The sequence below is a fragment of the Miniopterus natalensis genome, chromosome 3, assembly GCF_054644295.1.
Source record: "Miniopterus natalensis isolate mMinNat1 chromosome 3, mMinNat1.hap1, whole genome shotgun sequence".
Taxonomy (NCBI): domain Eukaryota; kingdom Metazoa; phylum Chordata; class Mammalia; order Chiroptera; family Miniopteridae; genus Miniopterus; species Miniopterus natalensis.
In genome coordinates, this window is record NC_142083.1 from 95,266,195 (window position 1) to 95,292,673 (window position 26,479).

Genomic DNA, 26,479 nt, shown 5'->3' on the forward strand with positions numbered 1-26,479 from the left:
GCCTCAAAGCTCTGGGCTAACCCAAACGCCCAGGCCCCGCCCCCACGCCCGAGGCTCCACCTCCGTGATCTTAGCCCTTCCCGGCGCTCCGTTTCCGTCTCTCTCGGCCCCGCCCCCCCGATCTCGGCCTCAAGCGCTCGCCCCAGCCCTGCCTCCACGTTCGGAGCTCCACCCCCACATTTGAGGACCCTCCCCCACTCCCTTTGCCTTATCTGTGCTCTGGCTGGGTCTAGCGCTCTCCGCCCAGTTCTCACTCTCCGTCGTGCCGTCACGGTTTTGGCCTTGCCCCCACGTTCTCGTCCCACCCCAAGTCTCGGTCCCGCCCCACGCTCTGGTTTCCATCCTACGCTCTTGATCCCGCCCCACATTCTGGATCCCGCCCCACGCTCTCGGCCTTTCCCTCGCTTGGGGCCCCGCCCCTAGTCCTGGCCCCGCCCCGCGCCCCGGCCCCGGCCCCGCCCCCGCACTTCCGGGCGGCGCCGGCGGGGGCGCTCGGGCCTGGGCTTCGGCACTCTGGGGCTTGGGCTCCCCGCTCGGGGAAACGATCGCGGCCGCCGCCGCAGGACCGGCCAGAGTCGTGCCGGACCCGTGTTCCCGCGGAGCAAGCCGGTGAGAACGGGCGGCCGGCCTCGGCGGCGCCCCCGCGGCCTGCCTGCGCCCGCCTCCGGGCCGCCGCGCCGCCGCCGCGATGGGGGCCGCCCCGGGCCGCGCCCCCGCCCCGTCCCGCCCGCCGCGCCGCCACTGAGCGCATGGGCCGCGCCGCGCCGCGCCGCGCTGCGCCGCTCCGGGAGCCGGGCCCGGGGCCCCGCCGCCGTCGCCGCTGCCGCGCGCGGGTGAGTAGTGCGGTAGGTCGTGCATTCCTGAGGGGCGCGGGCCAGTACGGCCGCCTTTTGTAGGCCGCGTAGGCCGGCCCGGGCGCGGGACCCGGAAGAGGGGCTCGGCGAGTGCGGGCCGGGAGCGTGTGAGGGGAGGCTTTGCGGGCTCAGAGGACGCGTGAGGGGAGGCAGTGCGGGCGGGGAGTGTGTGAGGCGATGCTGTGCGGGCCGGGAGCGGGCGAAGGGAGGCTGTGCGGGTCGGAGGGCGCGTGAAGAGACACTGCGGGCCAGGAGTGTGTGAGGGGAGGTGGGCTGGAGTGCTCAGGCTGTGCGTTGAGGGTGTGCAGACTGCGGTGATGTACGAGGAAGGTGTGTGTGGCTAAGGCTGTGAGGACAGGTGTGTCAGAGAGGGGGTGCTAGCAGGGGATAGAGAAGGCAAGAGACGTTAACACTGTGGGGAAGAGTGCAGGGTTTGGTTCAGAAGGGGCGGACTCTTGCTGTAGGTGAGTGGAAGGGTGTAAGGAAGACCGAGGATTCTGAGAAAGGTTCTTTCTGGAGGAGGCTGGGGTCTGCAGCTGATGTGTTTGATTGGATGATGCTGGGTGTGTGCTGTGGTCTGTGGGCTTTGGGCATGTTTCAGGCTGCGGGTGGGGTGCAGAGTAGCTGCTGGGGCGAGGCATTGTGTGCAGGGATTCTAGAGAGAGGCTGGACAGTGGAGTGTCTCTCCTCTCCCCCAGAAAAAGGTAGGAATGAGCGAGTCTGAAAAACAAGGAGGGCACTCCCTCTGAGGCAGAGTTGCTTTAGGCTGGGTCTAGGCAGTTTGGCTTATCCAAGTGGCTATACTTTTTCAGGTTGATGCTTTGTTCCTCAAACTCTCTCTTGGGTGTGAGTCTTAGATTCTATCTCCACACCATATTTTGGAATTCATTCCTCCATGAAACCGGAACAGTAAAGCCAGGGCAGTGAAACTTAGTTGGGCACTGGACAGTGGAGAAAAATAAATCAGTTATCTTGGGATTTTTCTCAGCTCACCTCTCAGTTATAGAGTTCTTATTGTGCACCTCGGCCCTTCCTTTTTGCTTGCACTTATGTTCTCTGCTTCTTCAGGAAGAGTCTTTGGCACACTTGGACCCACAGGTCCTGTTTTAGAGAACACACACAGATTAAACCTGACCTCCCAAGATAACAGTATCAGAGGTCCAGTTTTAAGAACTTCTATTCAGGAAAAAGGATGGGAAAGCATATAAAATACAGTGTCTCTGTGTTTTTCATCAGGTGTTGGTGTTTCTAGGATTTTTTTTTAGTTTCAGCAAAGCTAAATGGACTTTTTTTTTGTTACATTGGTTAGAATTTAGGTGGTGGGGGAATGGGTTACATGTAAAACGGTAGCCCTTAATCTTTCAAGAGTTTAATTAATGGACAATGGGAAAATGTCAGTCATGCTGTGTTACTTCCACACTCCACATAAACAAGGTCAAAAATTAGATTTGTATTAAATAAATAAATATATATACATCTGTAGCATTGAGCCAGCTGCTATGGTATCCAGGGGGTATGTCTTGGCAGTGACCAAAGGAGATTTTAAAGGTGTCAGAGTTGTAGATTCTTTTTGTGGAATCCCTTTATTGATGGTTATATGCTATTGGCCAGATTCAGTGCTTGTGGGTATTTGACTGTAACCTAAATTAATATAACTGCGCTATGCGCGGTATGTATATGTGTGCACACTAAATGTTTGGTGTGCTTCTCTTTGGAAACCTGGAGGTTGTGGGAATTGGAGCACATTTCAGTAACATTAGTAATTTGGGGAGATATTCATGTGTTTCCAGAGACACCAAAGGTCTTCTGTCAGTTGACAGCCCAAAATAGATGTGAATTATAACAAATGCTTCTTTTTAGCAATAAAAGATAGTTTAAAATGATTAGGGAAACTTGTTCACATATAAATTAAAGTATCAATCTTTTAAAACAGCCCCAGTTTGGTAATAAAGGGCTAGATACTGAATTTACTTCTGTTTCTATAGCATAGTAATTCAGCATCTTTAAAGAAGTAACATTTGGCATCTGTGGCAAGTGTCATTTCCCTTTATATCAATGAATTAAATATTTATTGGTGTCTTTTGGTTGCCAGACCTTGTGCTAGGTGCGGTGAGTCCTGCAGAAAATGTTTAAATCAGGCTACTACAAATAATTTACGTAGAAGTCATAGCACCTTAAGAAAAATGACAGTGAATCATTATTGGCCTTCCATTCGAACACAGTGACTTCGTTATTTCTTAAGCCAGTGAACTACAGAGTATCTCTAAGGGTAAGCTTCAGGCCCTCTTTCCTGAGCTGGTGTCCTGGACAAGAGGACATTAGACATTCACAAGTTGGTGTGGAGCTGAGACACCAGTTACTCATTCCTGTTGATGGTGCTCAAAGAAAGCAACTTTGCAGTTGAAGTGGTCCGTGAATAGCAGGGAGCCACAGCCCACGGGCCTTGACCTTAAAACAGGCTGTTCCTGCTGAGGCTGAAATTACAGCCTACCCAGTAGTTTTCATTAAAAGTCATTAGCTGCAGAAATGTCATTTGGTGCACATAATTGTGACCTAGCCTTCATCTCTGGATGCTTTTCACTTCTAACTGTCAGCAGCTGCTGGCAGGTGAAGTGTATGCAGTGAGAGAATGCAGGTGTTAGGGGTGGATTACATGTAGGCCTGGGCCCAGAGTGTGGGATGATGGCCAGGGAGAGCTATCCTTTGTTTTGGAACCAGATTTTAGGGTTTTATTTTGCTGCTTCTGGCTTGTTCAGTGCTATAGGCATTTTGTACCTAACATGCTTCTCTCCAGCCCACTTCTAGGCAGACCATTTATGTCATGGCAGGCTGTGTTACAGCCACCCCCTTGGCCAGGGGCATAGCATGAGCTTATGGGCTCTAAGAGCTCCTGTAGGATGTGGCAGGGAAGATCGAACACCATGGCAGAGTGCTTACCCAGGACAATCTTCCCTCAAACCCAAGGCAGGCTTTTAGCAGCAGCAACAAAAAACTCCATGGTTCCCTGACCTCTAAGAGAGTGGGTGGTTTGTTTTTCAGCTTATGGAATTAAATCATGTGAGCTGTATGCTTCCTTAGCTAAAAGTTACTGGATTTTATTTTTCCCGTATGTCCTTTGTTCCTCATAGTACTCAGTTGCCATTTGCCATCAGTAGGATACTTTCCTTATAAGCAAGGTTTTAAAGGTCAAGTGCAGCTTTCTGATGGGAGCATTTTTAAGATTGTCCACATTGGTGACTTGAGAAGGCTCCTGTGTGTGTGCATGTGGGTGGTGTCCTTTGCTCACTTGAAGATGCTGAAGGTGACCCATAATTAACTGCTCTTTTAAGCATGTGTTGAGAGTTAGAGGAACAACTCATTGAGTGTTTGCACATGTTGTGAGGCATACTAAGTATAAAGTGGTGGGGTAGGCAGAATACACAGTGGCTGAGGGCCTAGAGAATGTGGGGAGCAGACACAACCGCCCACCTAATGGTGTATTATGTGCCGTCTTTTCTGTATCTCAGTCTCACAGTGACCCTGCAGGGCAGGTAGGGTGGTCATTCTTATCTCACATGTTTGGGATCAGGTTTCACCCAAGTTTATACAGCTAGGAGGACTAGAAGCACCTTTTTTCACTCCAGTCTTCCTGCCTTCCTGGAGCTTTCAGAGAAGGACTGGTCACTCAGCTCTGTAGCTGAGATGGGAGGTCCCCAGGCTGCTGGTCTCCGTGATGTTTTCACAGAATGACACTTGAGGGGTATGGTGCTCTCCATTTCTTAGCACCAGAGGCATTCCTGTAGTTGTAAAAGTTTCCAGAAATTTGTTTTAATATAGCACAAATCTTGTGATGAAAGTTTGCAAATTTAAACTGAATTTCTGGCTTTGAAATTTCAAGTGGGAGGGCATCATTGCAAGTCTTGTCTTGAGAAAACCTCTGTGGTCATGTTTCCGTGGACCCACCTTTCCTAATCCTTGTCCTCTTAATGGTTTCAACAGGACAGATTGATTCACTTTGGAGCTATAAGTACTGATGTATTAGGGTGCAGCGCTCATTATTCATTGATGCAGAGTCTCAAAATGAATATTCAAGAGCAGGGTTTCCCCTTGGACCTTGGAGCAAGTTTCACCGAAGATGCCCCCAGACCTCCAGTGCCTGGTGAGGAGGGTGAACTGGTGTCCACAGACTCCAGGCCTGTCAGCCACAGCTTCTGCTCCGGGAAAGGTGTCGGGATTAAAGGCGAAACTTCAACAGCCACTCCGAGGCGCTCAGATCTGGACCTGGGGTATGAGCCTGAGGGTAGTGCTTCACCCACCCCCCCATACTTGAAGTGGGCAGAGTCATTGCACTCCTTACTAGATGATCAAGACGGGATAAACCTGTTTAGGACTTTCCTGAAGCAGGAGGACTGTGCTGACCTGCTGGACTTCTGGTTTGCCTGCAGCGGCTTCAGGAAACTGGAGCCCTGTGACTTGAATGAGGAGAAGAGACTGAAGCTAGCCAAAGCTATTTACCGAAAGTACATCCTTGATAACAATGGCATTGTGTCCAGGCAAACCAAGCCAGCCACCAAGAGTTTTATAAAGGACTGCATTATGAAGCAGCTGATCGATCCTGCCATGTTTGACCAGGCCCAGACAGAAATCCAGTCTACCATGGAGGAGAACACCTACCCCTCTTTCCTCAAGTCCGATATTTATTTGGAATACACGAGGACAGGCTCAGAGAGCCCGAAGCTCTGTAGTGACCAGAGCTCTGGGTCAGGGACAGGGAAGGGCATACCCGGATATCTGCCCACTTTGAACGAAGATGAGGAATGGAAATGTGACCAAGATATAGATGAAGACCATGGCAGAGAGCCTGCTCCCCCTGGCAGACTGACACAGAAGCTGCTCCTGGAAACAGCTGCCCCGCGGGCCTCCTCAAGTAGACGGTACAGTGAAGGCAGAGAATTCAGGTGAGTCAGACACAAGGCATCTGTTTCTGTGCTTACTTCCGAGAGCTGGAGAACTAGCAAGGAAGGAAAGGTGTTGGTAAGGAATGGTCCTGTCTTTCAACCCTATGTGGGTATACTCCTGCTGCCATGGGTGAGTTATGGTTTTAGTTCTTATTCATGATACCTTCACATTTGTCATTAGATGTTTTTAATATTTTTATGTTGAGGATACTTTAATCAGGAACAGACTAGCCCTGGCCAGTGCTGCTCATTGGTTAGAGCGTTGGCCTGCTCATGGAAGGGTCGTGGGTTTGATTCCCGACCCCAGTCAGGGTATGTCCCGGAGGCAACCAATCAATGTGTCTCTCTCACATTGATGTTTCTCTCTCTCTCTCTCTCTCTCCCCCCCTCCCTCCCCCTCCCTCCCTCCCTTTCACTTTCTAAAAATCAATGGGAAAAATATCCTCAAGTGAGGATTAACAAGCAAAAAAAGAACAGACTGAAATATCATGGAAAAATACAATAAAATAATGAAATAAAGAAAGAAAAAGGACAGACTAAAATATATGGCTTTGTAAGTCATTAGGAACATGGAATTTTTAGAAGTCGTGACATTTACACTTTACCCATTAGCAGTAAAATTTATATTCTCTTACATAGAATGTGAATTTACCTGGTAGGTACAATCCTTCTGGCTTAATAAAGGGAGATGTGGACATTTAAATACATCAATACTTAGAGAATTCTGGGTCATTGTTTTTTATAAGCCTAAGATTCTTCCTAGAGGTGGTGAAGTGGTGGTGAAAAGGCTGCTGTGCAGCAGGTTGTCTGAGCACTTTGGGAACTTCTGTGGCTATGGTTGCATTTCCGGGATTGGACCTTTTCCCCCCTGCCAACAAAATGAGTTAGTGCTGTTGTGTAGTTAGTTCCCAGCAGCCCAGGGGCATTCTGAAGTTGTGATTTGCAGCCTTTGCATGTAGGCACATACGCAACTTTGGAGGCATGAAGTGTTGCTATCAAGTTGTTACAATTTAGGAAACCTGTTTCTTCATTGTCTTGGTAATCCCTTCTGTGGTTACTGGAGGTGTATTTGGCTGTGATTGGAGCCTATTGCTGATGTTAGCAGATGTGACCTCTGTGTAAGAGAATACAAATTTTACTGCTAAAGTATAAATGATCAAGAGTCTGAAAACATATCTCCAGATGCTGGCACTCTCCCATGGAGTTTTTTTGTTTTGTTATTTTTTTAATCCTCACCACAGTATGTTTTTTCCATTGCTTTTTCAGAGAGAGTGGAAGGGAGGGAGAGAGAAAAAAACATCGATGCAAGAGACATATCGATTAGTTGCCTCCCACACACACCCAGACTGGGGCAGGGGATTGAGCCTGCAACCGGGATATGTGCTCTTGGTCAGAATTGAACCCGAGACCCTTCAGTCCCAGCGCCAACGCTCTAACCACTAGCCAAACCTGCCAGGGCTCACATGGAGTTTTTAAAAACCCGAATCATTTATCCAAGTTTACTGTGGCAGAGAAATTGGCTACTTGCTAATAAACATAGTATCAGACATTTCTGAGGCTTAACCATCCTTCAAGCGATGTGACTCAGATATACTGATTGAAGTAATTTATATGTGCCTTTGTGCTCACTTTCTTTAGCTAAACGCTATTAATTTAGCAAGCTTGTTATTTTTATTTTGTATTTTTTATTTATTTGGAATTTTTATGAGTTTATTTGTGCCAAAACTGACAGCATATGCTGGGAGAACAAAAATCTGAAGTGCTCCCCACTTAGCAAGCTTTTTAGACCAGAGTATGTCATAAAATTATCCTGTTAAGTAAGGCTAATAACTGACAAAGTTTTTAAAACTTCACCTAAAAGTTTTCATATTTTATTAGAACAGTTTTAAGGTGGGATTAAATTTGTGGCCTAGGATTAAATTTTAGGGGGGAAAATGGAGCTCAATTCTGATTTTTAACATAAAAAATTTCTGAGGTCTTCCTCTCCTCCAACCAGCTCCAGTCTGCATACATTTAGTTTTGGGGTCTTAAACAGCCACTTTGCTTTTCCTTTGGTTCTATTTGTAATAAGTGACCCTTGCTGTCAAATTAATAGAATGTGTTGGCTTTGCCTGTATGATAGCATTCAGCTGAAAGGACTGTGGCACATTTTGGTTTTGACTTGCCTGTCCTGGAGCTGCTCTCGGCAGAGAGAGCCTAGAGTTCAAGAGTCCTCCTGTCTGTGATTGAACATTCTCCCATTCGAGGTTGCCTGTGGTAGTTTTGTGGGTGGAGAATTTCCGATGTTGGGTCATCATTCATGAGCACTGATGAGATGGAGTTCAGCACATCTTACTTGTCCTGCAGAGTGTGCAGTTAGGATGAACTGGCTTGGAAGTCACAGAAAATCCAGCCCTCCCTGTCTTACACAGTGAAGGGGTTTGGCTGACTCAGATAAATGAAAAGTCCAGAGGCAAGACCAACTTCAGATATGGTTTGATCTGGATTCTAGCCATTTTTTCTTTTTAGGACTTTATTTTTAAACTGCAGTTGTGTTTATTTATTTATTTATTTTTATTTTTTTATATCTTTATTGATTTCAGAGGAAAGGAGAGGGAGAGAGAGCTATAGAAATGCCAGTGATGAGACAGTCATTGACCGGCTGCCCCCTGCACACCCCCGACTGGGGATCGAGCCTGCAACCTGGGCATGTGCCCTGACTGGGAATCGAACCCAGATCGTCTGGATCCCAGGTTGATGCTCAACCGCTGAGCCATGGCCGGCTGGGCAGGACTTTATTTTTTTAGAGTAGTTTTAGGTTACCCACCAAATTGAGAGGAAGATACAGAGGTTTTCCACATACCCTTCGCCCCTCACACGCACAGCATCTCCCACTGTCAACATCTCCCACCAGAGCAGTACGTTTGTTGCGACTAATGTAAACCTACATCGACACATCATAATTACCCATAGTTTTCCTTAGAGTTCACTCGTGGTGGTATACAGTGTGTAGGTTTGGACAAATGTATAATGACATGTATTGACCATTATGGTATCATACAGAGTATGGGACTCCCAAACCTGAAAATCCTCTGTGCTTCACCTATTCATCTCTTCCTCCCTCCTTCCTAACCCCTGGCAACCACTGATCTTTTTTTTTTTTTAATCCTCACCTGAGGATATTTTTTTCCATTGCTTTCAGAGAGAGTGGAAGGGGGGGAGGGGGAGAGAAACATCAATTGGTTGCCTCCCCCATGCACCTCCACCCAGACCGGGGATCGAGCCTGCCCCCGAGGTATGTGCCCTTGGCCAGAATCAAACCTGGGATCCTTCAGTCTGTGGGCTGACGCTCTAACCACTGAGCCAAACTGGCCAGGGCAACCACTGATCTTTTTATTGTCTCCATAGTTTTGCCTCTTCTAGAACATTATATAGTTGGAATCATATAGTATATAGCCTTTTCAGACTGGCTGTTTTCACTTAGTAATGTGCATTTTAGTTTTCTCGATGTCTTTTCATGATTTGGTAGCTGTTTCTTTTTAGCGCTAAATAATAGTATTCCATTGTCTGGATGTACCACAGCTAATTTATCCATTCACCTACTGAAGGACATTTTGATTGCTTCCAAGTTTTGGCAATTATGAATCATGCTGCTATAAACATCCTTGTGCAGGTTTTTGCGTGGACATAAGTTTTCACCTCCTTTGGATAAATACCCAAAAGGAGCACGATTGCTGAATTGCATAGTGGAACATGTTAGTTTTATAAGAAACCGCCCCATTTCTTTCTATTTTTTAAAAATCCTCACCTGAGGCCCGGTCGGCATGGCTCAGCGGTTGAGCATCGACCTAGGATCCAGGTGATCGGGGTTTGATTCCCAGTCAGGGCACATGCCTGGGTTGCGGGCTCGATCCCCAGTAGGGGACGTGCAGGAGGCAGCCGATCAATGACTCTCTCATCATTGATGTTTCTGTCACTCTCTCTCTCCTTTCCTCTGTCTGAAATCAATAAAGATATATTAAAAAAAAAAAATTCTCACCTGAGGACATCCTTAGAGAGAGGAAGGGAGAGAGAAACACACATCAATGTGAGAGAGAAACACTGATCAGTTGCCTTCCATATGATCAAACCCAAAACCCAGGTATGTGCCCTGACCGAAATTGAACTGGTGAACATGCAGCCTTTCGGTGCACAGGACTCTGCTCAAACACCTGAGCCATTTCAGCTGGGCTCTGCCCCATTTCTTAATACTTTTTTGCCTCTGCCTTCCTGTGGCCAGCTCTGCTCTCAGGTTGACTACTTTGTGTTAGAGGTGGCTGCCCAGTGGGCTCCCTTGTTTTGTAAATAAGTGCTTCCCAACATCATTGAAGGAGGTCCTGCAGTTTGCTCTGAATGACGAGGGATGCTGTGTGCTGCCCATTGCAGTGTAATTGTGCAAGGGCCCAAGATTATGCTGCTGAGCTTACACCACACTACCAAGTAGGGCCATCCTGGAAGGTAAGTGGGGTACCCCACCCAGATAGCATTGCCTTTCCTCAGCTGGGGAGAGTGATCTTCCAAAGGAAGATTGGGTTTAATGGGAAAGGGGAAAAGGGAGTGGGTGCTGAATAGGAAATTTGTGAGGGTCCACTACAAAGAAGAGGAGGGGCATCAGCCTTGGTAGGGGGTGTATCTCCAGTAGAGGCAGATGCCTCTCTAAGTGATGATTCTGCATGGAAGAGAGTGTAGTGTCTGGAGGGCCATATCTAGGACAACTTCAAGGGACTCCCAAACCTAGAGCTTACCGTAGGACTGCTCCAATTGTGCTGGCTGGTGTTGTTCAGTCTCGCTGTACCAGATATAGGTGCTCTCTTGTCCCTGATAGGAGGCCAAGCTTGGATCCTCATTTGGCTTTACATGTGCACACATGGTTGTTTCTCATATAGCTGACTTAAGAAAGGTTAAATGAGTCTTTTACTTAAGTCTCTGTCAAAATTGAGAAAACAGCGGTGCTCTTAATTTTTTCTGCATTTGTCTTACTCATCTGGGGTCATTTGAGCTCCTGGGCCAAGGGATCACAAATTCCCTCCCTGATATCCTGTTCTCTGTGCAGAAGACTTTGCCAGTTGTTATTGCCCATTATCAGTGGAACTTTGAACATAAATTTGGTTGGTTCACACCTGCCATTTTAATTGGTGTGCATTGGCAGAGGGTCCTCTGATGATGCAGGTGTTTTGGCTAGTTATTTACTAATTACTTGGCATTAGGGCCCAGGGGATGTAAGACATTGGCTGGCAGGCTCCAGTTTTACTCCTTCTCAAAAGCATGGTTAGGCCTGCCATGTGCCTTTCAGGGCCTGCTTGTGGGAGGGCCCGTCTTGGTCAGGCTTGAAACCAGGCCACCTTCCTCAACCCTTCAACCACCCGCACTTAGTGATTGCCACTGGTTTTGATGTCTAACATCAGCAAATGCTTTCCATTTCTAATTTTTATTTATTGATTGACTTTAGGGAAAGAGAAAGAATGGGGAAAAAACATTGATTTGCTCCACTTATTTATGCATTCATTGGTTGATTCCTTTGTGTGCCCTGACAGGGATTGAACCCGCAACCCTGGCATATCAGGATAACTCTCTAACCGAGCTATCTGGCCAGGGCACTTTCCATTTCTATTTGCTGCCCTTATATTCCTCATTGGTTGAGAAGTTCCCCAAGGACAGAGTCTCAACAGATGTGTTCTTGCGTCTTCTGGTGGACCAGCCCTGTGAGGCACTCCTGATGAGGGCGGGTTAAAGAGGGTGGGTGACCAGCCCTTGTTCTCCGTCCCCTCGGAGTTTGACCTGTTTGTTGGTTTATTGACTGTATTGCTGGTAATGGCTGAAAAGGTCAAGAGAAGAAATGTAAAAAGAGGAAGCACCCAATATGTATATAGTTTCCTATGAAAGGCAGAAAAGTAAGATTGATTTGGGTTTCTGATTGGAGTTTGAGTGGAGTGGGGTAGGATTTGGGCAGTGGCTCTGCTGAAGGGTGCCTAGTTGCAAAGGGGCTCCACATCAACAGGTGGAGTGTGCATCTGCTGTGCTTGAGGTAGGTGGCCACAGGCTATGGGTGTCTCAGCACACACTTGTCTTGTTCATATTGAGCCTGTTTGATTTGCCCTCTAGCGCGTTCTCTTCACTGTCTAATTTTTAGGCCATTTGTGATGGAAGGTAGCTCATTTCAGTCTGGCTCTCCCTATAGGCCTGCCCCCTGTTTTCTACTGCTGTGTTTGTAATTACTCAAAGTGGGGGGGCACAAAACTTAGGGAGAGTGCATGGTCCTGCTGCTGTTCCCTTGTCACCTTCCAGATGTGTGACTTGTCCAACTGGATGAATTATTTTAATTGAACAGGTGATCCCAGAGTAGGTGACTGGAGACATTTTCAGACAAGGCTTAGTATACTGCTGCAGAGATCATGTCTCAGAGACAAGAGTTTAGGATTCTTCTCACCCTGTTGGCTGGATGGGGAGAACATTAAGTTTGGTGGTTTAACTTAGTGACCCCTCACTTGATGATTTTTCCAGTAGGGGCTGTCTTGTAGGGTCAGCATTCTGGTTGTATGCCTTTGGGGAAGATGCTAAACCTCTACTTACCTGTAAAGTGGAGAGGATAAAGTGAGGACCTGCCACGTGAGGTGGTTATGGAGGTGCCATGACATAACATCTGAGGGGGTGCTTAGCTCCGCTGGACCTGCGCATAGCAGATGCTCATGAAATTTGAGCTCTTGCTGTAGTTTTTTTTCTTCATCATCATCATCATCTGAATTTAGTGGTCTGTTAGATGTTGTGAAATTAACATCTAGGTTGGTTTCAAAAATAGGGTAGAGAATGACACATTCAGATTTTAATAATCATATTTCCTTAAAGTGAGACATTTATTCCCCACCCCAAACCTGTTCCTCTTGTAATCATTCTTCCCTTCGGAAGTGACACTGCCATCTAACAGGTCAACCCAAACCACCTGATTCCTGCTTTGCTGACCCCCACGTCCAGTGCAACAGCACGTCCTGGTTTCCCCTCCAATGTGTGTTGAATCCCTCTCCTTCTTACTGTGCGTTCTAGCTCCCACGATCTCCTGGATTACCATCTTTTGGCTGGGTCTCTGCCTCAGTCTCTTCTCCCCACAGCACCAAAAGGATCTTTTTTTTCTTTCTTTTTTTAAATATATTTTTATTAATTTCGGAGACAGGGAGGGAGAGGGAGAGAGAGAGATAGAAACATCAGTGATGAGAGTGTCATTGATCAGCTGCCTCCTGCATGCCTCTGACTGGGGATCAAGCCTGCAATCTGGGCATGTGCCCTGACCGAGAATCGAACCGCGATCTCCTGGATCCTAGGTCGATGCTCAGCCGCTGAGCCACACCCAGCCGGGCCAAAAGGATCTTTTCTAAATGCAAGCTTGGCCCTGGCCAGTGTGGTTCAGTTGAGCATTGTCCCATGAACTGAGAGGTCACTAGTTCATTTCCTAGTTAGAGCACATTCCTGGGTTGTGGGCTCAATTCCTAGTAGGAGGCATGCAGGGGGCAGCCAATAGATATTTCTCTCACATCAATGTTTCACCCTCCCTCTCCCTTCGTCTTTCTCTAAAAAAAAAAAAAAAATCCATAAAAACATATTTAAAAAATAAGTAAGTAAAATAAATGCAAGTCTGATCATACCATCTGATCACACCATCCCTTTGTTCAGCCCTGTTGGGACTTCCCACCCACACCTGTAGTCAACCTCAAGCTACCATGACACAAATGTATCCTCGATGGATTCTGTCACCACAGCACCAACATTCTGTGTGCGTTTTTTTTCTGTTTTTTTTTTTTCTTTCTTTTATCCTCACCCAGGGATATTTTCCCCATTGCTTTTCAGAGAGAGAGGAAGGGGGGAAGAGAGAGAGGGAAAGAAAAACATCAATGTGAGATGCACATTGATTGGTTGCCTCTTGCAAGCTCCCCAACTGGGCCTGGGGATTGAACCTACAACCGAAGTACGTGTTCTTGGCCGAAATGAACCCAGGATCCTTCAGTCCACAGGCCGATGCTCTAACCACTGAGCCAAACCAGCCAGGGCACCGTGTGCATCTTATATACCTGTCAGTGGAGTAGGACCAGCCATTATAATTTTTAAGAAGATTTTAAACTGGTTACAGGAGAGTCTAAAAATATTTTTCTTTGCTTTAGTCATATAAAACTCCATGGTCTTTGACAGGTTTCAACAAAGTCCAGGAAAGTATCTGTAATTAGCCATCAGACTGAAAAATTCTGGAATAGAAAGACCCCTTTGCCTAGGACTTTGTATCAGTGGGTTTATGAAAGGGAAATGCTTACAGAGAGCAGACAAACAAATGTTGACCGAGGCCCTTTGCGTGGACCATGCTGCCCATGTCTCTGACATGCAACAGCTATTTCAGGAGAGTGTGGGGTTGGTGTGTTTTGGCACAGTGTGTTTGGCACAGCATGCGGGCGTTCCTTGTGTGGCTCTTGGAGCTGAGCCATACCATAGGTCAGCTGCCTGGTGACCAGTCCATTGTCAGGTTTATGTATGCCAGTCAGCATCACAGAGATTTGAATTTGATTCATATGCACAGGTTCCATTAATCTTTTCTAGAATTCTGACATTATTTACACCAGTTTACCTTGCAGTTATTAGAAATGTGGGATTGGCTGAGTAGTGGTAGTTTAGTTAGGAAAGGAAGACTGTCTAATTCTTCAGTCCATGTTCAGCATGAGGCTGCATACCTTTGTGTGTAGAAGAAAGTGTTGCTTTATTTTTCCCCCTTTTCACATTTCAGTACAAATGCATGATTTTATGAGCCAGTCAGTGTCCTCTCAGAGCCCTTTAATTCCAAAAAGTGTTTGATCTGAGGAAAACCTCAGTAAATCTCTTCATTCTCTTCCTGGGACCAAGGCTGGCCCCCACACTGTTTCATCGTCTTCAAAGAGGCCACGCACAGGCCGTGTTTAAGGGCCTTCTGCGCACTGCACATGAAAGGGTTCAGCCTGTCTCCTCCTCATCCCCTCTCACAGTGGACCCCTGTTGCTGGGTGGATTACAGCCTCGGCCACCGTCCTTCTCTGAACTGTTGAAACTTCTTGTAGCAGCTAGACAGCTCTTTTGTTTAGACCAAACTCCTCCAGTTTTGATGGGCAGAGGTCAGCTGTGGCTGAGTGAGCACCTCCTTAGCCCTTCAGCAGCAGGGGCTCCTCTGCCTATTTCAGGGCCCTCTATTCACCCAGCTTTGTGCCCTTAGAGGTTTTTTAAAAAATTTATTTTTTGGTATTGCCCCTCTTGTCTTCGGTCTCTAGGGCGTCATCTTTTTTTTTTTAATCCTCACCTGAGGATATTTTTTCCCATTGCTTTTCAGAGAGAGTGGAAGGGGGAGAGAGAAACATCAATGTGAGAGAGACACATCGATTGGTTGCCTCCCCCACTCACCCCGACTAGGGCCAGGGATAGAGCCTGCAACCAAGGTATGTGCCCTTGACTGGAATTGAACCCCGGACCCTTCAGTCCTCAGGCCAACGCTCTAACCACTGAGCCAAACTGGCTAGGGCAGGCCAGTGTCTTCTTGAACAAACATTCAAAAATAATCATAAAGCCTAGCCCGGCGTGGCTCAGCGGTTGAGCATCAAGCTATGATCCAGGAGATTGAGATTCGATCCAAGGTCAGGGCACATGCCTGGGTTGCCGGCTCAATCCCCATTCCGGGGTGTGCAGGAGGCAGCCGATCAATGACTCTCTCATCATTGATGTTTTTATCTCTCTCCCTTCCTCTCTCTGAAATCAATAAAGATATATTTAAAAATAAGTAAAATAAAATAAAAATAATCATAAAGAATGTTGCTTGTGCCCTGGCCTGTGTGACTCGGTTGGGTGTCATCCTATGCATCGACAGGTTGCTGGTTCAATTCTCTGTTAGGCCACATGCCCAGGTTGTGGGCTCAAACCCTGGTATGGGGTGTACAGGAGGGAGCCAATCGATGATATGCTCTCACATCGATGTTTCTGTCTTCTACCTTCATATCTCTTAAAAAGAAATCAATAAACTATTCTTAAAAAAGTAAAAAAGGATGTTACTTGCAGCCTTGTTTGTAATAGGTAACAATAACTTGAATGACCCATAGCAAGGTTACTTGCACAGGGATTTTTTTTTTCTGTATAGTTGGAGAACATAGGCTTTTTATTGTCTCTTTTTATTTGTTTTTACATTTTCAAAATTCTTATAAAAAATTTTTTTATTAGAAAGTATATTACTAAAATATATACAAAAGTATATCACAAGAAGAGCTGAGTTTTATGCAACTTTTCAAAAGCATATTTTTCTTTAAAAAAGATACATGTGAACGTTTCCTTTTAATATGATCTTAGATCTTAATATTTGTAATACTATACAAATATTTTGGTTTTTTGTTTTTTCTTTATCTTTATTGTTGAGAGTATTACTGGTATCCCATTATTCCCCCCAATTGGCCCCCTCCAATTTGCTCCCACCCCCTCTCCAAGCCTTCACCCCGTTATTGACTGTGTCCATGGGTTAGGCATATATGCATATAACTTCTTTGCTTAATCTCTTCTCACCCTCCACCCCCCTTCCCTCTTTCCTCTGAAATATGGTCGTCTGTTGCATGCGTCAATGTCTCTGGATCTATTTAGTTGGTCAGATTCTTTTGTTCATTAGCTTCTTAAAGAAGACCCTTCAACTTTTCCTGTAGTGCTGGTCTGGTGGTGGTGAACTTCTTTAGCTTTTTCTTATCTGTGAAGCTCTTTATCTGACCTTCTATTCTAAATGATAGCTTTGCTGGGTAGAGCAGTCTCGGTTGTAGTTCCATGTTTTTCATCACTTTGAATATTTCTTGCCACTCTCTTCTGGCCTTCAAGGTTTCTGTTGAGAAATCAGCTGACAGTCGTATGGGTGCTCCCTTGTAGGTAACTAATTGCTTTTCTCTTGCTGCTTTTAAGATTCTCTCTTTGTCTTTCACCTTTGGCATTTTAATTATGATGTGTCTTGCTGTGGGCAAGGGTTCCTCTTGTTTGGGACCCTCTGTGCTTCCTGGACTTGTAAGTCTATTTCTTTCCCCAGCTAGGGGAAGTTTTCTGTAATTATTTTTTCAAATAGGTTTTCAATTCCTTGGTCTCTTTCTTCCCCTTCTGGCACCCCAATAATATGAATGTTGGGCCTCTTGAAGTTGTCCCAGAGGTTCCTTACACTATTTTCATATTTCTGGATTCTTTTTTCTTTTTGCTCTTCTGGTTGGGTGTTTTTTGTTTCCTCATGTTCCAAATTGCTGATTTGATTCTCAGTGTTCTCTACTCTGCTGTTGATTCCATGTAAGTTATTCTTCATTTCAGTTCCTGTAGCCTTCATTTCAAATTGGTACTTTATTATGTTATCGATTTTCTCAGTTATTTCCCTGATAGTCTGCTTAAACATCCTTATAAACAAAATTCTGAACTCTGTATCTGTTAGCTTGCTTGGATCTATTTCATTTAGCTCCTCTTCTAGAGATTTCTTCTGTTCTTTCCTTTGTGACATGTTTCTTTGCCTCCACATTTTGGCTGCTTCCAGGTGTTTGTTTCTATGTATTAGGCAGAGCTGCTATGTCTCCTGGAATTTGTAGAGTGGCTTTGTGTAGTAGGTGTCCTGTAGGGTCCAGTGGCTCAGCCTCCCCAGTCACCTGAGCTGGGCCTTCTAGGTTCTCCCCTGTGTGGGCTGTGTGCACTGTCCTGTTGTAGTTGAGCCTTGGTTGCTGTTGGCGTCACTGGGAGGAACTGACCCCCAGGCCAGTCAGCTGTGAGGACCAGCTGCAACTACAGCCAAAGAGCTGCAGTGCTGGAGACACCCCTATGGATCAGGATTTACTTCAGTGGAGCTTTGGTGTTCACCAAGTGCACCCCTTGAGTACCGCTGGTGGATGTGGTAGGGTTGTAATCCAGCGTGGTTGAGTGTGACCAGCAGGTGCACTGTCTCTGGGACCTCCTGGGAGATGCAAAGTCAGCCTGTGCCAGTGCCTTGCCCAGGGCCACTCAGCATGAGCTACACAGCAAACCGTAGTTGGCTGCTACTTGTGCTGGGCTTGGAGGTGTCCAGGAGAGGCCAAGCTATGAGCCAATGCAGGCTGCCACTAGTGCCAGGCCTGGGGCCACTTATCAAGCTGTATGGGGCCTGTTGCTACTTGTTTGAGAGATTTTAGGAAAGTTCTAAGCATGAGGCTCAAGAGGCCATTTGCATGGAAAAGCCACTGGAAATGGCTTGAATGCGCCTGCAGGTGGGGAGGGGCGGGGCCAAAGGTGTGAGCCAGGTGCTGGCCATTCAAATATGGTGCCTGCCTGCCGGCTGTGTGCGGGGAGGGCGGGCTCACCAAAGAAGCAATGTCCTCTGCTAGCTCTTCTGCCTGGGAGGAAGCTGCCCCTCCACCTCTCACCCGGATTCCAGGCAGGTTAGTTCCTCCGAGAGTGTCCCAGGTCCTTTCAAGTTGCTGCCCGGCGCTGGGGCTCAGAGAGAGCGCGTCTGAGTGAGTCAGTGCGCCGGCCCTTTAAGAGGAAAGCCTGGGGCTCCCACAGCCTCCTTGACCCTCAGGGACAGTCCCTGCTGGTTTCACAGCCCGAAGTTGTGGGGACGTCTCTTCCTGGCCCTGGAGCCCTGGGCTGGGGGCTGGGACCCCTCCCTCCTCCGGGAAACCTCCATCCTCGAGATTCCCTCCCGGGTTTCTACTGAGGCACCAGGTGTGGGCCTGGGGTGAGTCACTGATCCAGCCCCGATACCCCCTCGTCTCCTCCCCTCCTACCGGTCTCGGTGCTTCTTCAGTTCCCTGGTTGTGGGGCTTCTGTTCAGCCAGATTTCAGGAGGTTTTGAGTGATGGTGGTTCTGTATTTTAGTTGTAATTTTGATGTGGTTGCAGGAGGCGGCAGGTGCAGCTGTTACCTATGCCACCATCTTGTTTCTCCAGCCCCAATATTTTAAATAAATTTATCTTTTATTAAAAAAAACATGGAGACAAGGAAAATTTCAAATAATGCTAAAATGCTGATAACTAGCAGTCACATGTCACTCCTGGCCTTTCCAAGATGGATACATCTTTGTCTTACCCTAGTGTATATTAGTCTGCTCAGGCTGCCACAACAAAACACTAGATGTAGAGGCTTAAACAGGAAACATTTATTTCTCACAGTTCTGGAGGCTGAAGTCCCAGATCAAGGCGCCATTAAGGTAGGTTTTATTCCAAGGCCTTTTCTCATGGCTGCAAATGTGTGCTATCTTGCTGTGCTCACATGGCCTTTTGTCAGTGTGAGTGCATGGAAAGAGAGGGCAGCTCCTAGATATCTCTTCTTATAGAAACAGTAATTCTGTCAGATTAAGGCCTCCTTCTTAAGACCCCATATAACCTTCATGACTTCCTTAGAGGCCCCACCTCCAAACACAGCCACACTGATGGTTAGGGCTTCAACATGTGGATTTTGAGGGGACACAGACTTTCAGTCCACCACACCCATCCTTCTGAGTAATGTGGAAGAGAGGGAGGGGGGAAAGATAGAGACATTGCTATTGATTGCCTCCTGACTGGTGCCAGGGATCGAACCTGCAACCCGGGTATATGCCCTTGACTGGGAATCAAACTTGTGACCCTTTTGTGCGGTGCTCTAACCACTGAACCACACGGGCCAGGGCAGTAATGTGCTGTTTTTAGACAGTCTCTCCATTGGTCTTCTCCCTTCCCCACATCTCATCCTAATTATAGTTGATTCTTGAACAACACAGGTTTGAACTGTGTGGATCCACTTATATGTGGGTTTGTTTTTCAGTAAATACTGTAAAGGTGTTTTATCTTCCTTATGATTTTCTTAATAACATTTTTTTTCTCTGACTTATTTTATTGTAAGAATACCATATGTAGTACATGTAATGTACAAAATATGTGTTAATCAACTGTTTATGTTATCAGTAAGGAGGTCAACAGTAGGCTATTAGTAAAGTTTTTGGGGAGTCAAGTTATATGCACATTTTCAACTTTGTGGGGTGTTGGTGTCCTTAACTTTCATGATGTTAAAGGATCAGCTGTATTAATATGTTCTAGATTTGGTTTAGATACATATTTGTTGTTTTCATTGCCTAGCCAAGTTGGGCCAAGCATCTTTTTTTCTTGTTTTTTTTTTAGAGAGAACAGAAGGGAGGGAGGGGGGCAGAGAGAAAGAGAGAAACATCGATGTGAAAGAGACACATCATGTGCCCTAACTGGGTCCGGGGACCAAGTCTGCAACCCTTGACCAGGAATTGAACCCACAACACTTCTTTCCAAAGGTCAGCGCTATGACCACTGAGCCGAACCAGCCGGGGTGCATTTTCTTTCTTGTGCATTTTTTTGGGCTGTTTTTTAGTTATAATTGCTGCATTTTTTCATTTGATTCGATATTTGGCTTTCTGGCAGAATTTTTTTTTATGTTGCATCAGTTTAAAAAGTCCTATCAATATAATTGTCTAACTACAGTGCTGTACACCTAAAACTAATATAAAATAACATTGAAAAAAAAGTCCTGGGATATACTTCTCCACATTATGAAACATGTCTTATAAACTTTTTCCCCCCAAGAATTGTGTGTTATAAAACCTTCTCTGTTCCCACTCCATGTGAGGGGTTGCTCTTCAGGTGTGCTGTGTGGCTGCTGTGTCTTCCTGATGCCAAGAGTACTTGAGGGAGAAATTGGTTGGATTTAGAATTCTTGATTGGATGACATTTTCCTCAGAAATTTAAAGGATTTACATCATCGCTTTCCACCTTCTCGAGTTGTACTGGAGAGCCTGATTCCATTCTGCTTCCATCCTGTGGATGTGACTTTCTCCTCCATCTGAACAAGTCTTGGATGTTTCTTTATCAGCAGTGCTATTTCACAGTATTCTGGCTTGCTTGGGGCTTTTTTCTTTTCTTTTTTTAATTTATAATTTTTTAATTACAGTTGACATTCAATATTGTGTTAGTTTCAGGTATACATCCAGCTATTAGACATTATATAACTTAGGATCACTCCAATAAATCTAGTACCCACCTGACATCATACATAGTTATTACAATATTGTTGACTATATTCCCTATGCTGTATTTTACATCCCCATGACTATTCTGTAACTACCAATTTGTATTTCTTATCCCTTCACCTTTTTCACCCATCTCCCCAACACCCCTCCCATTTGGCAACCATTGAAATGTTCTGTGTATCTATGAGCCTGTTTCTGTTCTGCTTATTAAATTTTGTTTTTTAGATTCCACATGTAAGTGAAATCATATGGAATTTGTCTTCCTCTTCCTGACTTATTTCACTCAGCACAGTAGCCTCTAGATCCATCTATGTTGCAGATGGCAAGATTGCATTCTTTTTTATGGCTGAGTCATATTCCATTGCATATATGTACCACTTTTTTTTTTTTTTTTTTTAAATATATCTTTACTGATTTCAGAGAGAGGAAGGGAGAGAGGGAGAGATAGAAACATCAATAATGAGAGAGTCATTGATCGGCTGCCTCCTCCATGCCCCTGATTGGGGATCAAGACCGCAACCCAGGCATGTGCCCTGACCGGGAATCGAACCCTGATTGCCTGGATCCTAGGTCGATGCTCAACCGCTGAGCCACGCCCGGCCGGGCTATACCACTTCTTTATCCATTCATTATTCATAGACATTTAGATTGCTTTCGTATCTTGGCTATTGTAAGTAACACTACAATGAAAATATGGATGTATATGTCTTTTTTACTTAGTGTTTTGGGTTTTTTTCAGATAAATACCCAGAAGTGGAATAGCTGGGTCCTTCGTTGTTTCTTGTTATATAGAGTTTGCTTTTTGTTTTTTAAATATATATATTCTTTATATTGATTTCAGAGAGAGGAAGGGAGAGGGAGAGGGAGAGAGAGATAGAAACATCAATGATGAGAGTCATTGATTGGCTGCCTCCTGCATGCCCCCTACTGGGGGGTTAAGCCTGCAGCCCAGGCATGTGCCCTGACTGGAATCAAACCCGTGCCCTTCTGGTTCATAGGTTGATGCTCACCCACTGAGCTATGATAGCCGGGCTATAGATTTGTTTTTGTTCTTTTTAAAGGTCATAATAATTTTGGGGGGTCAGAATTAGGAATGGCATTATTAAAAAGCATTAGGGGGAAAAAATTTGGTGTATTGGTTCCTTCATTAGTCAGAATGATGTATTTTAAATATGCAAAGTTTAATATAATATACATTGATAGACTTTGTTTTAAACTCTGTTTTGTCTGGTCTGAGCATTGTTACCCAGCTTTTGTTTGTTTGTTTGTTCGCATTTTCATGAAATAAATTTTTCCATGTCTTTACTTTAGGTTTGTGTTCACCTTTTGATCTGAAGTGGGTTTCTTATAGACAGCATATGTATCCATTCAGCCACCATATGTCTTTTCTTTGGAGTATTTCATTCATTTGCATTTAAAGTAATTGTTGACAGATATGTATTTATTTCCATTTTATTATTCATATTTTTTACCTTTTTTCCTTCTTAAAGAAGACCCTTTAACATTTTTTGTAATACTGGTTTAGTGGTCGTGAACTCCTGTAGCTTTTTCTTATCTGGGAAGCTTTTTATCTGTCCTTTTATTCTAAATTATAGTTTTGCTGAGTAGAGTAATCTTGGTTGTAGGTCCTTAGTTTTCATCACTTTGAATATTTCTTGCAATTCCCTTCTGGCCTGCAAAGTTTCTGTTGAGAACTCAGCTGACGGTCCTATGGGAGTTCCCTTGTAGATAACTAACTGCTTTTCTCTTGCTGTTTTCAACATTGTCTCTTTGTCTTTAACGTTTAGCATTTTAATTATGATGTGTCTGGTGTAGGTCTCTTTAGGTTCATCTTGTTTGGAACTCTCTGTGCTTCCTGGACTTATATGTTTATTTCCTTCACCAGATGAGATCAGGTTTGTTTGTTTTTAAAATTTTTATTGAATTTTAGAAAGAGAGGAAGGGAGAGGGAGAAAGAAAGAGAAACATTGATGTGAGAGTGCAACATTGATCGACTGGCAGCCTCCTGTATGCCTTTTACCAGGGATTGAGCCCAGAACTCGGGCATGTGCCCTGACAGGGAATCAAACTGGTAACCTTTCAGTTCATGGGACAACACCCAACCAACAGAACCATACTAGCCAGGATGAGGTTAGGGAAGGTTTTTTAGATTATTTTTTCACATAGGTTTTTTTTCTCTTTTTCTGGCACCCCCATGATTCAAATGTTGTTATATTTGAAGTTGTCCCGGAGGCTCTTTATGCTATCCTCATTTTTTAAAATTTTTTTCTCTTTTTGCTGTTCTCATTGGCTGTTTTCTGTTTCCTTATCTTCCAAATCTCTGATTTGTTCCTCTGCTTCATCTGCTCCACTGTTGATTCCCTATAATGTGTTGTTCATTTCAGTTCATGTAGTCTTCATTTCTGACTGGTCCTTTTTTTCCTCTCTCTCTGTTGAAGTTCTCACTAAGTTCAACTACTCTTCCCCTAAGTTCATTGAGCATCTTTATAACCAGTGTTTGGAACTCTGCATCTGTTAGATTGGTTCTCTCCATTTTGTTTAGTTATTTTTCTGGAGTTTTGTTCTGTTCTTTCATTTGGGACATTTCTTTGTCTCATTTTGGCAGCCTTCCTGTGTTTGTTTTTATTAGGAGCTGTTATGTCTCCCAGGCCTTATGTAATAGGTGTCCTCTAGGGTCCAGTGGCATAGCCTCCCCCGTCACCCGAGCTGGGCACTTCAGGTGTGTCCCCCGTGTGGGCTGTGTACACCCTCCTTTTGTAGTTGAGCTTTGATTACTGTTGGTACCTCAGTGGGAGGGATTTATCCCCAGGTTGATTGGTTGCAAGGACTGGCTGTGACCACCATGGAGGATCAGCTGTGTAGAGGCTGACCCCACGAAGCAGGATGTATATTAACGGGGCTCTGGTCCTTACTCAGTCCGCCCCTTGTGGAGGTTATTCGAGTGGTGCTTCATCATGGTCTGAAGCTGTCCACCCGGTATGCTGGCTCTGGGCCTTCCTGGGAGGTACAGGTCAAGGTCAGCCCACCTGTCATGAGCTGCAAAGTGATCTACAGATGGCTACTACTTGTGCTGGGCTTGGAAGTGCCCAGGAGAGGCCAAGCTGCAAACCAAACCCAGCTGCCACTAGTGCCAGGTCTAGGGCCACTTATCAGGTATGGGGCATGGGGAAACCAGATGCTCTTGTTTGAGAGATTTTAGGAAAGTCTGAAGAATGAGCCAAGTCAGGCCATTTGTATGGAAAAGTCACTGGAAATGGTTGGGTAGGGCCCACAAGTTGGGTGGCATGGGGTCTCAGGGAATCACCAGGGTGGGCGAACAGAGTTAACCAGGCCTATGGAGACTAAGATAGTTGGCCTGCTAGGTCTGTGGGGGGAAGGCTCAGAAAAGGAAAAATGGCTCTGCCAACACTGCTGTCTGGGAGAAAGCTTCCGGAACTCAGTTCCTACCCATATGTCCCCGATATGCTGCCCCAGCACTGGAGGTCAGAGCAAGTGAGTCTGGCTAAGTCCCTGTACAGGTCCTGTAAGAGAACACCTGGGACTCCAGCAGCCCTCCACCTCACTCAGTCACAATCCCTGCTGTTTTTTTTTACCGTCAGAAGTTGTGGAGACTTCTCTTCTTGGCACTGGAACCCTGTGTAGGGGTCCTGGTGTGGGGCTGGGACCCGTTGCTCCTCAGGGGGAACCTCCACTGCCAGGATATCCATCATGATTTTTATCCATCCCACATGGGTGTGGGACCAGCCTGTTCTGAGTCAGCAGCCCTCCTACCAGCCTTGATGTTGCTGCTTCTTTATACCCTTAGTTGTAGGACTTCTGTTCAGCTAGATTTCAGATGGTTCTCAATGAAAGTTGTCACATAGTGTAGTATAATTTCGATGTGGTTGTGGGAGGATTCAGGTACTGCATTTACCTATGCCGCCATCTTGACCAGAACCCCGGGGCTTTTTTCTTTCATTGTGCTGAAGAAATGTATCCTTCAGTTGTGGGAATTTGTTATTTCTTTGATAACCTCCTGTTTTTTGTTTTCACTGTTTTCTCATTTTAGATCTTCTGTTATTTAGATATTGGACCATCTGGAATGAGCTTTTAAATTTTCAATCTCTTTTTTCCTCTTTTTCATTTTTTACATTTGTATCTTCAGATCTTTTTATTAAAATTTCCTGTCTTTGTTTTCTGAATATACACTTTTAAAAAATATATATATCTTTTTTGATTTCAGAGAGAGGAAGGGAGAGGGAGAGAGAGAGAAACATCAATGATGAGAGAGTCATTGATCAGCTGCCTCCTGCACACCCCCTGCTGGGGATTACGCCTACAACTCAGGCATGTGCCCTCACCAGGAACTGAACCACGATCTTCTAGAAGATCATAGGTTGATGCTCAAGCGTTGAGCCATGCCAGCCGGGCATGAATATATACTCTTATGAGAATGATTTTTTGTTGTGGATCAACATTTTAAAATCTTTCTGGAGATGTTAGTTATGATTTCTTAATTGTTGTCTTGCTTCCTGCATAGTATGGTATTTGTGTCCTCTGAGTTCCTTTGTTATGGGTTTGTTTTGTATTCTTTCTTGCTTGAAGTTTTACCCAAGTGATGACCCTCGCTGTTCCCTTTTGTTTAAATGTGAGGTACTGGAGACTCTGGTTAAAAGCTGTGTGGGAGCCCTTGCAGGGTAGCTCAGTTGGTTAAAGCATCCTCCTGATACACCAAGGTTGCAGGTTCGATCCTGGATCAGGGCACATACAAGAATCAACCAATGAATGTATAAATAAGTGGAGCAGCAAATCAATCTCTCTTTCTTTCCCTCTCCCCCTTTCCCTCTTTCTGAAAATCAATTTAAAAAAAAAACCTTCTTAAAAAAAAATAAAAGCTATGTGTGGGGCCTTTTTGATTGGTATACTTGGTGTGTTCAGGCTGTCAGCTGGCTTTTTTGCTTGGGGGTCCCCAAATGTCAGTGTCTGTAGGTCTTTTCGCAGGGGTGATTTGCTCATCCCTGAGAGGGGTGCTTTAGTCTCCTTGAGGGGCTGGCTTTTGCATTCAGGAGCTGAATAGGTGAAGGAGTTGGGTTTCCTAGTTGAGAATACAGACTTTTACCTAATCCCTCAGTTTTCAGTCCTAATCCCTATATCTTCCCTGTACCTGATTTCCTCGAATCAGGTGCCTTTCAGGTTTTTTTAAATTGATTTTAGAGTGAGGAAAGGAGAGAGAGAGAGAGAGAGATTGATGTAAGAGAGAAACATTGATTGGTTGCCTCCTGCATGCACCCTGACCGGTAATTGAACGCACCACCCTTTGGTATATATGATGAGGCTCCAACCAACTAAGCCACACTGGCCAAGGCTCACATTGTTACTGAAACTGTTTCTCCTGTGTTCCACAACATGTGTGAAGAGAGTTGTATGACTCTGCTGGATATGGTGGGGTGAGTATAGCGCTCAGTAGGGCGGCATATGTAGTTTGCAAGAAGTCCTGCATATATGTAGGAGAAAGGCTGCTCTTTGTTTCTGTGATTATAGAGTTGGACCTAGTTTGCAAAACTTCTTTTAAATACAAAAGGAAAAGAATAATTCTTTGAGAAGAATTTAGTGAAGGAGGAGATGGTGGAGTTCAGCTAATTAGGGGAGGTGGAATGTGACATTCATAAAATAGGTAATTTGGAGGTGGTAGTATTG

At 45.3% G+C, this 26,479-nt stretch overlaps 1 protein-coding gene across 2 annotated transcripts in view; it reads left to right on the forward strand.

Moving 5' to 3' along the window:
* Positions 1-749: 749 nt before the first annotated feature.
* Positions 750-26,479, forward strand: part of AXIN1 (axin 1) — a 71,377-nt gene continuing 45,647 nt past the window's right edge. Inside the window, exons 1-2 of one of the 2 annotated variants that reach the window (XM_016216220.2) lie at positions 750-833; positions 4,833-5,791. In XM_016216220.2, the coding sequence (XP_016071706.2) occupies positions 750-833; positions 4,833-5,791 (1,043 nt within the window). The remainder of the gene's footprint in view (positions 834-4,832; positions 5,792-26,479) is intronic. The other variant, XM_016216221.2, reaches the window with a different exon arrangement.